The sequence below is a fragment of the Pezoporus wallicus genome, unplaced genomic scaffold, assembly GCF_028554395.1.
Source record: "Pezoporus wallicus isolate ANWC-B61680 ecotype Strahan unplaced genomic scaffold, APGP_CSIRO_Pwel_v1 contig_736, whole genome shotgun sequence".
NCBI classification, from domain to species: domain Eukaryota; kingdom Metazoa; phylum Chordata; class Aves; order Psittaciformes; family Psittacidae; genus Pezoporus; species Pezoporus wallicus.
Window position 1 is genome coordinate 861,377 of NW_026639744.1, and position 14,975 is coordinate 876,351.

At 34.8% G+C, this 14,975-nt stretch overlaps 1 protein-coding gene across 18 annotated transcripts in view; it reads right to left on the bottom strand.

The window, feature by feature from the left end:
- The window catches only part of NEB (nebulin), a 124,703-nt gene that overhangs the window by 23,749 nt on the left and 85,979 nt on the right, over positions 1 to 14,975 (bottom strand). For 11 of the 18 annotated variants that reach the window (XM_057415556.1, XM_057415561.1, XM_057415558.1 and 8 more), the window contains exons 112-128: positions 14,421 to 14,525; positions 12,815 to 12,919; positions 11,340 to 11,444; positions 11,057 to 11,164; positions 9,725 to 9,829; positions 8,982 to 9,086; positions 8,758 to 8,862; positions 8,069 to 8,173; positions 7,839 to 7,949; positions 7,234 to 7,344; positions 6,646 to 6,747; positions 6,427 to 6,525; positions 5,690 to 5,788; positions 2,833 to 2,943; positions 2,580 to 2,684; positions 1,696 to 1,800; positions 71 to 175 (exon numbers count right to left, since the gene is read on the bottom strand). In XM_057415556.1, the coding sequence (XP_057271539.1) occupies positions 71 to 175; positions 1,696 to 1,800; positions 2,580 to 2,684; positions 2,833 to 2,943; positions 5,690 to 5,788; positions 6,427 to 6,525; positions 6,646 to 6,747; positions 7,234 to 7,344; positions 7,839 to 7,949; positions 8,069 to 8,173; positions 8,758 to 8,862; positions 8,982 to 9,086; positions 9,725 to 9,829; positions 11,057 to 11,164; positions 11,340 to 11,444; positions 12,815 to 12,919; positions 14,421 to 14,525 (1,791 nt within the window). The remainder of the gene's footprint in view (positions 1 to 70; positions 176 to 1,695; positions 1,801 to 2,579; positions 2,685 to 2,832; positions 2,944 to 5,689; positions 5,789 to 6,426; positions 6,526 to 6,645; positions 6,748 to 7,233; positions 7,345 to 7,838; positions 7,950 to 8,068; positions 8,174 to 8,757; positions 8,863 to 8,981; positions 9,087 to 9,724; positions 9,830 to 11,056; positions 11,165 to 11,339; positions 11,445 to 12,814; positions 12,920 to 14,420; positions 14,526 to 14,975) is intronic. The other 7 variants (XM_057415557.1, XM_057415573.1, XM_057415559.1 and 4 more) reach the window with 3 other exon arrangements.

Consider the following 14,975-nt stretch of genomic DNA (forward strand, 5'->3'; position numbering starts at 1 on the left):
ACTGTAAAAGTTTAACCCAGAAAAAAAAAAAAGAAGTTTTTTAGTCTGTCGGTATTGATTTTAACCATACCTCACTCTGCATGAGCTGAGATTCCTTTGCAGTAAGGTATGTTGGTGTTTCAAAGTCCAACATAGGTTTTCCTTTTTCCTTCTCATACTTTTCTCTGTATTTCACCTGAGAAGAAAATAAAAATATTACCCTCAATTAAAGAACCAACTTATCAACTAGTATGTTTCTACTATAGTCAACAGATCCGTGGTAAATGGCTTTAAACTGAAAGAGGGTAGATTTAAATTAGATAGTAGGAAGAAGTTCTTCACTGTGAGGGTGGTGAGGCTCTGGCACAGGTTGCCCAGAAAAGCTGTGCCATCCCTGGAAATGTTCAAGGCTAGGCTGGACAGGGCTTTGAGCAACTTGCTCTAGTGGAAAGATGGAACCTGCCCTGTGGCACGGGGGTTGAAACTAGATAGTATTTATTGTCCCTTCTAACCCAAACCATTCTGTGACTCTGTGATTCTATGATTCTATGAAAAGATTAATGTTTAATACTGAAATCTGTATTATTGTCAATAAAATGTAAAAAACAAAGGTCAGGCTTGCAGCAACATGTGTGGCCTAAAATTCTACTGACTTTTGTTGTAGAGAATAAGCAGTGTTAGCTCAGATTTCAAGAAGACAGGTAGCTATAAAAATCTAACTTGCAAGCACTCAGACTGCTCATGGCCCTGGCTGAGTTCAGCCAGTTACATGTTAGGTATTATATAGATTGCTGTGTAAACAACCAAGTATTATACAGATTGCTGGAGTGTTAGCAGCAGGAATGAAAAGATGTAGTTTAGTAACTTGCTAACTAAAATGTTCACAAGGATGAAGATATTCTTGCTTCAAGTTACAGTATCAGCCTCTAGGGCATCAATTTTCAGACTCCTGCATGAGCTTATGCTATGTCTTTGCCTGAGATACATCCTGATCTCAAACTGGAGCAACAAGTAGTGACTTTAACTACAAACCTATTCACAACCATTTCCTTATAGTCCTTTGCTATGTAAGGTTTTTGTTCTTCCATGCCATGCAGCAGAACAGTAACTATAGCCCTTTGCATTCTAGCAGTAATTTCTCTCTTTGCTTTACAGTCAATAAATACCTGGAATAGAACCTGGAATAAAGAGGAATAGAGACCAAATCAGAGTATGAATTCCTCTGGAATAATCCACCATTTGCTGTATTCCAGAGGGGAAAAATGTTGGACACATTTAATAGCAGTTGTAGCTATTGTTTTGGTTAAAGCGATTTTGGATGCAGAATGAGGCTAGAATGGATAAAGCAGTTGAAAATATACTGTCAGCAACAACCCTACTTCTTTCAATTTCCATTTTCTGTGATTACCAAGTCATTTTTTTACAGACAAAATCACCCAAATTAATATATTTTACTGTGTAAAAAGATGCATATACAACAGTCATAAGTAACTCTGAGATCTACTCTAGGATGAAGATATCATTCAGATATTTTGTTTTTTCTAAACTTGCAAATGTGCAAATATTTCTCATTGATGTGTTTACTCAGGTGTGCAGTGCTCATAAAGTGGATAGGCAGAGAGGTTATTACATTTTGGAGAATTTGCTAGGACAACTTCAGTGATGGAGACTGATACTCAGTGAGTAGGGTTAATGAGAAACAGCTGACCAACTTACGTGGCTCTGTAGTTCTGATGCCTCCCTTAGATGAACCTGTTCAAGATTATCTGGCACCACAAGGTAGTGACCCTTACTCTTCTCATATTGCTTCTTGTACTGGTACTGAGGGGAAGGTGTCAAAAATCATCTCAATAACAAAAAAAATTATCCCCCAGCAAATTTATTTGTTAGGTCCAATCAAAGCAACACTTCAATGGAACATCAAGAGAAATTAGAAATGCGAAAAGTAAAACAAAAGCAAGATGTTTAATTCCCAGTATCAGATAAAACTTCTAAAGATGTAGGTAAACAGTTACTTTTTTTTGACCATTTTGATTGAAACAAAGATTTTTTCAAAACCAGAATTAAAGAAAAAAAGAAAAGAAAAAAAGAAAACACAGTGGATACATGAAAAAGCTGCATTAGGCAATAATGATTTTTTTACTTTTCTCAGTAAAATTATCGAGTATTTTGTTAGGCATGATTCTGTACGTCTACACCAGGGGGATGTTAAGCATAAATATGAAATGAAAAAAATAGACAAAAAAAAAAAATTAAATATAGCAAGCAGTAAATAAGACAAAAAAATCAAAAAAAAAAAGAGAAGAAGATGGTATTTGTTAGTGTAATGCAATCAGTTAAAATGTAATAAAGAGGATTTAAAATATTAGCAGTTCCGCAGCTGGTAAATATTTGACTTCCCAGAGGACAAATGTGGCAAAATTGCTAGTTAACAGGAAATAATCATTAGAAAGTAGAGGAAGAGATCACTACCAGGTGACATCCCATGAACAATAGCAGAGGGAGTAACTGTTACAGAAGTATTTAGCAGAGATCATTTCAGAATAGAATCAACAGTAATGGAAAAAACAAACAAGTCTGGGATTAATTAACGAGCTTACAGCACTGGCGAGCTGGCTTGTACTCAGGACATGGTTCATGATCAGCGATTCAGACATGTCAGTGACAGGCTTATGAAGTTTCTTTAAATCTGCCTTGTATTTCACCTGCCGGTAAGAAAGGACAAACATCATCAGAAAAGACAACTGCTAGTAAAACTGGTGATGTTGGATGCATTAAGAACATAAAGGAGGTCTTCGTTAAAAAAATTTGAAACTTTTAATTTCCCTAAGGGAAAAGCGTAAGTAAACATACCTCACTAGCCAAGTTGTGAGCATCTTTCATGGTCTTGTAGATTTTAGCCTCCTTTAAATCATACTTTGGCTTTTTACCCATCTCTTTGGAAAAATTCTCCTTGTATTTCACCTAAATTAAAAACAAACGGATATTACAATTGATCTTAAGTGCTCACGTCGGCTGCAGAAGGCAGAGTCCCTACTTCAGTACTGATAGTAAGCAGAAGAACAAAACTTTAGCAACTTGAAGATATCCACTGGAATAAAGGCTATTTTAAAGATGACTTGACATGGGAAGAAATCTACATCTCTACTTACAAAATACCACTTGCAATTTTTCATTCAGTGCACAGCTTACGTCTCCTCATGGTAAAAATCACGGACGTAGTCAAGAGATTTATGGAGATAAAATACAGCTAAATTCTGGAGATGAAGAATACTTCACTTGATGGAACTGTGCATAGATAAAAGATACCCTTATTTCACAGAGACAAGAGCTGACTCTTGAAGAGTACTAAAAGAATTTAAAGACTATAAAAATAATTTAAAGAGTATTCAAAAGTATTTTTATGTCCTTCTTGGAGAAATGACAGCTTTAAAAACTACCTCAAGACATACAAGCACTGACAGTAGCAATATATCAAATACATTTATATATGTTATGCACATATAGCATGTTCTGCATAAATCAGAGATGAAGAAGGATGCTAATTATCACAAACAGAATAGCGATACAATTAATTACTAGGAATTAGGTTATGCAAGAGGGTTAGTAACACTTCCAAACCACATTAACATCACTAAGGGAAAGCATAGTGATGTAAACCATGATAATCCAGCTGGAGGCACAGAAGTGTTGGTAGGAATGAGAGTTTTGCTAATGACTTAAACGAGGGCAAGGTCTTCTTCCATCATGACTTGTGCTATTCCATTGCTGCAGGTGCAGATAAATGCTAATTCCTCACTATTGCTTGTAAACCTAGAAAAGGGATGGTTCCAATAGGAATACTTTGGGTTTATTGCTTGCTTTTTTTTTTTTTTTGCTATCAGAGATGCATAATTTTTTTTTCAGAAGAGCTACTGAAGAGTGCAAGAGAAACTCCAAGTAAAATAAATAAAGAAGTAAAATATTGAAGAACTGGTAAGGAAGTTGAAGAAGAGATGACTCATGATTTACTGGATGTAATGACAATTACAGAAAGATAAACAGATAATTCTGTATTAGTTAAGAAAGAAATATGATTGCAGAATTAAATCATGTTCCACAATCACACTTTACACTTTGAATTCATTGTCATATTCTTGTTCATATAGAACCATATAGCTCATGGTGCATACTACTTTTGTGGTTTTGCTTGACAAAATATGCCACATTCAGATAAAACTCATAGTGAAATAGCCAAATCCACAAATTATATAGCTGCTGTAACAAAACAAATAATACTAATATTCTGAAAGGAATTAGTATTGGTTCTGACCTCAGAAAAAATAAAACCAAGCAGAAGTATACTTGGATCTGTTAGGTTTTGCAAGCTATGCAACATATTATCAAGATCAGACCATCATGCCAAAGAGTTTGCTTTCTTTAAGCCCAGAAGAAACAATTATTCTGCAAAATTAAAAGGAAGCATGCCAGATAGGTCCAACTGAATCCAACTAAAAAATGGCAAACAAGACAAACAAACCGGACATAATCCTTTATATTAAGAGAAGTTTATCAGAAGAAATGCTTCAAAGAAAAAAAAAAGATTGCTCCAATTTTTCTTTGCTCCCTTACTGCCCCTACAATAGTTAATTTCTCTGAGAACCAAAATGATCTCAGCAAAGCACATTTATAAGACTAAGAGGAGAACCAGCTAGTGGAACAGAAGTATGGAAAAGTAAGACCTCGTTATCACCGAATGGGAATATACATACTTTCTTCTTTTTCTTGTAGTTCAAATGTTCAGCTTAAGAATCGTTGGTTCTACTGAAAAGATTCTTGCTTATCCTGACACACCGAGTGGCTGACATTCAAACATGCGACAGTTACATGCAGCAGTCTTGGCTAGACATGGAAAAAACATAATCCCCCTTTCTTTTCATTTGGAAATACATGTGTAAAACTGAAATGGCACAGACCTATCTGTTGCCACTTTAAAAACTGCTATGCAGCCACTATTTTTCTATTTTCCAAAGGTTTTGTCATGGCAAGAAATATAAGAAACTATGTGCCCCAAAATCACTACAAGGTACACTTCTCAGAGGCCATGGAGCTGATTCATACACTATGCTTTAATTTTTTTATGCCATGTCCAACATAATGTGAACAGAATAGTTTAAATAGACACTTGAAGTCTGAATAGTCAAAATGAAGTTCTAGTGTGAATCTTATGCATATGTTATGACTAGTTACTGGAAATTACCAGCACCACTGGTTGGGATTTTCATACACATATATTTCCATTTTTTGCACAGTTTCAGGAAAACCAGCTCAAGCTTGTAAGTCTGGTTTTAGTGGTTTTGAGGGTGAAAAAGGTGAGTTTTAACATTGCGTAAGTGCATCAGAAAATTTCATTAAAATTACTGGAAGTTCCTAAACAATTACAAAGGGCATAATAATGTCTCAAGCTTCATGTGGTGTTTCTGAAACAGGCAAATTCCTCACCCACAGAATTCCTATTCACCATCCAACATTCCAGAGGGAAAACCAAAAGGTTATACCTAACCAAGCAGTCTCACGAGTTCTGCTACATTCAACACCTTTGACGCAAAAAGATCCATTCAACTGGTGCATCATAAACCCTTTAACAAGTTGGAATTGTAAGATAATATGCAAGCAAGAGACAGATGCATAAAAACGGCAGTCCCAGATCTGTCATTTAAAATGATCTTACATGACTACTTAGCATATTAGCTTTCTTAAAGGTTCTCATCCATGGGGTATCATAAGATGCAGCTCCATGCCCTCTCATATGTCGTTTGAGGTATTCTGCCTATAATGTGTAGCAAGAAAGCAAGATCAGAAATGCAAACAACTACAGGTTTTAAAACATGAAGGGTTGAGAAAGAACGAAGTTGAACTGAAGTCCTGGCAAAAAAAATTGTCACAAAAAATTACAAGCATGTACTTTGGACTGCCTGGAGAACGAGACCATTGTATAGAAGTGAACAAGTTCCTGTTAACGTAACATATTAACTTCAGAAGCTAGAAGATTCTTTTAAAGGCACAAAGTAAAAGGAATGAGGGTTAATGTCCATCTCATAAAGGATAGATATTAAGAGTTAGGGAAAAGGCTGATTCTTCTAAAGCCAATAAACAGAAAAACTAAAAAACAAAGATAACATGGCTAACACTTCAGCCTTAGTATTTAAAAGACCTCGTCACAGCATCTTTTTAAGGAGATTCTATAACTCTACTACTGGTATTTACTAAGTCAGTAGAAAAGTTTATTTAACAAAGAAATACTTAGTATTGGAATTAAATTTTTTGTTTAACTTATTCCCTTTGAAATATTCCTTTATTCCCTAACTCAGAAATAATTTCATCTATAATATTACCATTACTCTGTAAACTAATAGCATGTCACATTTCTCTCATTGCTTCAAAGTTTAACTAACTTTTTATTATTACCTGGCTAGTTAGCTTGGACACCTCCTTTGCCAGTTCAATATCTGGACGTCCTAGCATGCTTACACCAATGCCAGCTTCTCCACGCTTTTTATATTCAATCTAACAAAGAAAAAAAGTATAGTTTAGTCTTGATGACTTTCCCTTTTAATTGTTTCACTGACACTGGTTTTAGCAGTAAAATTACTGATAAGAAATACAGAAGACTTAAAAAACACTTACATCACTAATTAACTTGGCAGCCTGAGTTGCTTTCTTAATATCTGGTCGATCTGCAATAGGTGTATAGTGGAGCTTTGACTTGGCATCTTTCTTGTATTCAATCTAATCCGTTGAAGATAGAAAAAGGAAAGAAAATTACTGAGGCTTGCTCATGAAGAATATGTCTATTAAGGACACAGCAATGTTGCTAGTAAAGTGCATGGGGTTTGTATGTTTGTGGTTTGTTTATTTTTAAATAATTTCACAAGGAATGGATTTTGGAAACTTTTTCACAAGCTGCCTAGAAACAAAGAATTAAGCATACACAATTCTGTCTGAAGGAATAAAAAAAAAAAATCAGATGTGATTTGCACTTGATTGTTTTAAATACTACCATGTGATTAAGTAGAAATATGATTTGAGAAGAAATCCTTTATTTCAGTGCAATTTTAGATTTGTAAATAGTTGCACCATTATCTGTCAAAATTACACCTGAACGTGGAGGCTGGAAGGAAATCAGGAGTATGTGAACTTCAGATTTGCCAGCTGATGTTGACTAAATTTTCTTACACGCGCTACTTAATTTATGAAAAGACAAGACAAACTTACTGTACTCTGTTTTTTAGCAACTTCCATAGCATGTTTCACTTCAGGAGGCTCCAGCATGACAGAATAATTAGATTTGCCTTTCTCCTTCACAAACTTCTTTTTATAGTTTGTCTGTTAAGAATAATAAGAGTCAGGTATGATTTTTTTAATTTCACATGGAGGCAAATGCTACTAAAACTTGGAAATAAACACACTGAAATTGTTAAGACAGACAAAATACAGCCTCCTCAAGTCTCAAAATGTATGGTCCTCAGCTTCTTTTATGTTGGTCATAATTTGCACTTTAGATTACAAAAGCTTGCTATTTGGAGATAATGATTTGTACTTAAATTCAGTCCTACGAAAAATATAATCTGAATGAAGGGCACCCACTAGCACTCCAACCCACTACTTTTCTCCAGAGTATTTCAACAGAAACCCAATAAATGTGTTTAGCTCTAAAATTAAAGTCTCATTCTAGTCAGAATTCATCTTTTCTGACTTCTTGGCATTTTATGATGAGACTCTGAATGTATTGCATGCATACTAAACCATGCAAGTGTCTAATCATTTACAGGCAGCAGGTAATAATCTCACCACAAATTGTTATCACAGTAGTTACTTACCTCACTGACATTCTTGGTCACCTCTTTCACATGAGCAGTGTCTCGTGTCTCGGGCAGGGTTGTGTAAGACCCATGTGGAAGTTGCTTCTTGCTGTGTTCTTTGTATTTGTTCTGAAAGCATAGAATAAAAATAGGTTAAAAAACCCCCACAACATTGCAAGTCCTGCTCTCCTGCCCCCCATATTAAAAGGATATACTTAATATGAACAAATAACTCCCTGGTATTTTACCTCAGATACAAGAGAGCTGACATTCTTAGCCAGGAGGATCTGAGGTGTATCTGGAACCACAAGGTATGACCCTCGAGCTTTGTTGTGCTTCTCTTTGTATTTTATCTAGTGAGAAGAAAAGATATTTTAAGCAATGTGCATTTTGTCTTCTGTCAATTGAAAAAGAAATTCCTATACTTGTGCCTGCTTGTTAGTGCAAAAATTTGCAGAAAATCCCATATTCTGATGTTTTCCAGGATAAATTCATTCCAGTCTATATATTCCTATAGCTCTCCCTTAGAATTTTATTAATATTTATATACTGAATATTGACTTTTCATATATTGTTAGGAATTCTTCCAGATACTTTGTGTTATGCATAAGTTACACGTGCAGCTTTTCTTGTTTTCTTCACAGTATTTGCATTTAAATAACAGGAATGCAGAGATATGCCAGAGGTCTAGGGTGTTCAGGCAATGCTAACTTAGAGTACTTATTTAATCCATGAACTAGGCCAGTGACATTTACAGGACCAAATTTTTTCAGATTTTGCCAAATGGTTAATGAAATAAGTCAAATCAAATAATGAAGTGAGACTAAAAACAACTTCTTAAAGCTTCATTCTTAATCCAATCATATTTCCAATAAAGTAGTTCAGATAGTAAGTAAAGTTCTAGTAGAACAAAAACCAGAGTGTTTCAAGTACTTACATCACTCGCCAAGATGGCATTATTTAAGGCCAATACTGTGTTTTTATCATCTGTGACAGAGAGTTTACATCCCTTTAGGATTTCCCGGTCCAGTTTGTACTCATACTGCAGGAAGAAAAAATAAAATATAAAGCAGAGTCTCAAATCTTCTACTTTTATTATTATTATTATGAACATGAGAAATGTGGAGAAAGGGAGTATTCAGTTTGCTCTGATTTTCTTACATCACTCTGTTGCAGAGACGACTTGGCTGCTTGAACAAAGTCAGGCCTATCAGCAATCCAGTGCCAATGAGCCTTGGCTGCTTCATATTTCTTTTTATAATCCAGCTGTTTATAGTGAAACAACAAGAAAAAAGGAAGTTAATTGGAAGTTGTGTACTTACACATGACATTCATATATATGCAAATTCTCTTTCAGTCTCTACCAATTAAAGAGAGAAGAGGTAAGAAAATGCATCTACATCAAACTAAGGCTTTCCTCTGAATCATTTACAATCTAGGGGGAGTCCATTTACTACAGTTTTTCCACTGTGAAGTTAAGAAAGGAATATGAACGACTGAAAAGATGTCAAGACTTTGAAGAAAGCTAGTGTTTTCAATTCCTTGCCGACTGAAGTGGATGTTGGGCCATCAATAATGGAAAACATCGGAGAGCTTCCCATGAAGAGCTTACTTAGTCTACAAAACAAGATCACAGAGAATTTCTGGGACGGTTAAGTCTGTCAGGAGAACAATAGATGTGTGACATACAAAGACCTCAAGCGACCTCAAGGAACAACTTGAATGAGTGCACCCTTTAGTATGAAATAAAATAAAATGTATTTTATTCAAGCAGCGTAAGAATTAGAAGCGATGTCCAAGCTCAAAAAAATTCAACAGAACTGAAAATAATTTCTTATGGTCTCCGTGGCCAGTATCAAAAACTACCCAAAATAAAATTAAAGTATTAATAAAGCTGAACTCACATTGCTGTTTAGCTTGTAAGCATGCCTGGGAGTCTTAATATGAACTGAATCTGCTACGACATTGCAGTGAGATTTATTCCTCTCATACATTTCTTTGTATTTCAGCTAAAAAAAGACAAACAAAAAATGTTCACAGACATAATATCATAAACAAGAAAAGCATCCGAATATGAAAACCATAATATTAAAAACTGCTCATGACAAGATAAAATCCTAACAAAAGAAAAAAGAATTATAACAATACAACTTAGTATGAACCATTTGCATGAAAGAAGGGTCCTCTTCAGCTGCAGTTCTCTCTTAATAGAAACTGTAGCAGGTATAACTCACTATGAAGCACACAGATTTGGCAAAACCTGCACATGAACAGTAATTCTGCCCTTTTCTAATTTTTGGCACCTAACAGAAATGCTTTAAAAAAACTTATCTTCTGATAGGCGCAATCGTTGCTTTTTGAAAACTCCTGTATGGAATATCAAATTCAGCATTCAGTTTGGAACAGAAAAAATGTATGTCAATTCACAGATCACTTTTGGACACCTTTGTCTCTTATTGATCCACCTTAGTAGCTGGACAATATGTTATTTTTTCCTCCTAGATTGACTCATATAGATCATCCACGTAGCATGTGAATAACTTTCACGCTTATTGTAGTATATATTGTCGTGGTACTATTTTGAGTTACAGAATTGCTAGTATCCTCATTTTATTTACGGATATCCGAGAAACAACACCACAAATGTCAGAGAGAAAGCCTGGGTAGCAGGAGGATTTAGGACCAGGACTTCCAAATCCTGTGATATTCTCTCCACTTCATGTTCCTTTCTCTCTCTTCTTAGCCTTCCACTGCCCCATAATCAAAACACATATTTATTTTAGATCAGAATATTTACCTTACATATCCATAGTATCCATAGAAGAAATTAATAAACACAGTAATGTATTAAGAACCTTATACAAGGCTCCACAAAAGCCACTGGCCAATAGAGGAAGAAAACCTAAAAACAAACTCCCTGAATTCATGCTTTAATTAGATACCAGCTCTAGCTCATGGCTTTTATTACTAGTGAGAACTGTTCTACCCCACCAAAAATGTTTCAAGATTCACCAAAGAACATTACATGAAAAACTTCCTGAATACTTTCATATTCTGCTGTGTATTTTGAAAAAGCATTGAATGCATAGACAGCTTTCATGAAAATAAAATTAACTACACTCTAACAAGAAGCTATTTTTTAATTACATTGTTACTTATGAGTTATAAACATTTCAGATCAAAGTAAAAAGTTAATTATGTCTTTTTGACACCACCGACACAGATGATTTACTTACATCACTTATTCTGTCCTTCACCTTGCGCACATGCAGTAACATAGGTGTATCATGGATTGTAGTATAGCCTCTTGGCTTCGCTTTGTTGTATTCCAATTTATAGATAATCTGAAGACATTAATTATAGATTATATTATTTGTTGACAGTCTTTGCATCAAGATTGAAAAAAATTAAGAGAAGAAACATCTGATAATGGACTACTGTAAATGCCATCTTGTTAATTATCCCTCTTCAAAGGTATGAGAGAAGGAGGTATGCTTGAGAGGGACTGACTACACTTACATCACTAATCTGTTTGTTGACTTTTGTAGTCCTTAAGTGTTCTGGAGTATCTACAACGATAGTGTACTTGTCTTTCTTCTTTTCATAGTCCTTTTTGTATTGAACCTGGTGATGGGGAAAGATTGTATGTTAACCACACAAACCAAGACAAAACATCTTCAGGAGATACATTTATATTAATACAAAAAATTGCAAAATCCTTCCGCCAAAGCCAATGAAAGCTGAATATGCACAATAACTGAAACTTTGCAACCCCCTTTTTTCCTTAAGAGGCTGCTTATCTATTCACGTGATTAATTTTATGTTTATTTCAAGCTGCTTCACTTCTATTCTTTATCTCCAGGATTGAGCTAAAAAAGCAATCTCAGCAGACCACTGATTTTTAAAATTATTAACTGGACAATATCTCATTTAAAAATATTAATTATAATGAGGAGAAATGTAAAAGATCTTACAAAACAGAAGATAAAAACATTCACTGAATATATCATAATGCTAGGATATTTTAAAGGCTTTGGTAAGAGGATTTTTGTCTTGATAATGTCATTCTTAAATATCATCTTGCGCTACTCAGGACTCTAAGCCTGTTTTCACAGAATTCAGTGAGAACAAACTGTACAGCGAGAACGGAAATACACCATAGACAGCCTGATGGCAGGTGGAAGATGGTAGAACACATTTTTAATAAAGAACTTTCATGCTCTATCTTGCATCAAAAAATAAAACCCTGCTTTTGAAACAGGACTGTGACAGAAAAAACATAAAACTGTATATAATTACATACAAGCAACACATGAAATCAATCCAGATGAACATGCAGGTCAGGCAGAGTGCAAACAGCAATGAAGCACAAGAGAGACTTGTGAACACCATGAACAGCAACAAAGCTCTAGATCCCAGACACCTCGAGAGTGGAAGGAGTTAGGCAAGGTTCTGTATATATGTATGTACTACAGATGTGCATACAGGTTACATCTATGTAATTAATGTCAAGAGTATATATTATAAGATTTGCATACTATACCATTAAGGAAATTACAAAAGTTATTTTGGGGAGAAAAGAGTAAATTTTAGATTAATGTGAGGGCACTCAAAAGCCAAATATGTCACTGTTGCTTCATCTAGATATGAGTAAGAAGATAATGCTTGTAAAACTCATTAAAAGAGAGGTAATAAAAAATAGATGCATGATAGTGTATTTGTTTTTTAAAACCTCTCCAATGACTTTAAGAGGCATTACATTCCTGACGTCAATTGATGCACAACATATCAAAGTACATACGGTAGAAATCAGCTCACTCAAAAAGTACTAATTCTTTTTGGGTAGCAAAGAAAGATTGTCTGTTCAAATGAACTAAAACATCACAACATCACAGGTGAAACCTATGATACTGCTAGCCATAGACATACCACACAGAACAGCTGTGAGTGAACCCAGCACATTATGGTAGCACTGGCTAGTGCTCCTACAGTACCTGACTGCTCAATGTAGTCGCCCACTTGGCCAGGAGGTTCTTAGGATCATCCACAATAACACTGTACTTATCCTTGAGCTTCTCATAGGTAGCTTTATATAACTTCTGCTCAGAATAATATAATATGTTGTAACAAATAAGAAGTGAAGACCCAAAAAGATTACAGTTCTATCCATTGAAATCTCTTTATATGAACTGTTTAAAGGCTGCAATTGAAGTTCATATCCAAAAGAGAAATATATATATGTACATAAAACAAACAAACCAACCCAACAGCAAAAAGAGGAAGTATCTGCAAATAGTACATGCATTTCTCTATTTCCACTGGAAGACCCCATCTACAGTTTAAGGATACCTATATTCTAACTCTGCCACTCTTCAATAAGCCATTTTATGACTTACTTTTCCAGGAAAAATAATTACAGAAGCAACCCTGTATAGAACTAGATTCTTGATTTGAGTACAAAGAGAACACAATGAGATAAAAGAGTAAAATACAATCTTATACTATCATCAGACGTTTTGTAAGAAAAACCTGTAATCCCTCATCACAAAAAACATCACTACATAACAGAAGACATTAAGGTAAGTTCCTCTCAATTTATGGAGCCCCCCATTGCTAAAATTTTACTCATTTATGTTTTTCATATTAAGTTTTCTTATTGTTTGGTAGAGCAAATAAGGAAAAACTGAATATTAATAATCTTCCATACGAAACTCCAGTTCACTACTTATCAAATTGAGTATGAAATTATAGCAATGGTACTGGAATGGTATCTGTTGTGAAACAGTTTTTCTGACCTAGAACAGGTATACCGTAATGCATTCACTGACCGGTAAACAATTTAACACAATATTTGGTGAAAAAGAATAACGTATCAAGATCACATCTCAAGATGCGAGAGTCTAATTATACACTACTTCAATGAAAAGTATCAGTATGGTATGCCAACACCAAGCTGATGAGAATTCATCTAGAACACCATGCTTTTCAATGGACTTTGTCCTGTGGGAGTACCACAATACTCCTAGAAACTCCATTGCTGATTTTAAACACAGGGGCATTAATTAACCCCTTTTGCTACTATGTTGTGTTCATTGTTTCTTTAGCACTGCAGGAGAAAAGTAAGCAAAAGTAAGTAGTAGAGTGGGAGAATTCAACACAAAATATCTGAAATGAGAGATGTGGTAACTTCAGGCATATTACCTTCCCAACACTAATGAAGTTCTTTTTTTCCAGTGTTTCAGAAAAGTTGTAATTCTCTCCACACCTTTTTCACATGACAATCAGTGTTACTAGGCAAGCAGCATTATTTACATTACCATTTATTTACCTGTCAGCAAAGGAGAAGTTTCTTTGCAATGATAAAATAATGGAACAGGGGTTAGGATTTCAGTTTTTAGGGACTGTAAACCTGCCCAGTCCTAACACTCAGACAGACACTAAGAACAACCTTTTCATGGATTTAGTCTGACCTTAAAACAGCCTTAAACCTGAATATATTTTATATAAAATTTCATAAGGAATATCAACCTTTAGCTTGGTATTGACATATACCCACTTCCTATGTCAGTATGAGACTTTATGGGAATCTTCAACACTTACCATATCCCTCAACTGAGTTGCATATTTAAAGTGCTCATTAATTGGAGAATCAGCTACATACTTAAAATGAGACTTAGTCTTCTCAAACATCTCCTTGTACTTACACTGGAAGAAAAACAAAAAAACCACACATAAAAACCCATTCCAGTGTTAATCCAAAGAAGGGAAAAGCAATGAAAATGTACAACTTAGAAACAACCTGCAGCAAAACTATGGCAGAATTATCGCATAAGTGCGTTTTCCATATCTACAAACAAAAATTAGTTGTAACTGTAGTATTTTGCAGAATGGAACTATTACATCAAGAAAGCAATGGGAATGCCACGTCTTCATAATTTTAAAGCTAGACTTAGAATCACTAGAAAAATTACTGTGGAACTGACAGCCTTGCAATGAACAGAGGGGGTAAGTAAAAGATCATTTTGCCTCTGTTTTCTTTTCTACTGTTTTCATTTACTGAAATTATTGATGCTATATATTAAGTTCTATCATAAATACAACATATCAACATCTAGGTCAGAAGTGGATTCTCCTGTGAAAAATTGTATCTACAAT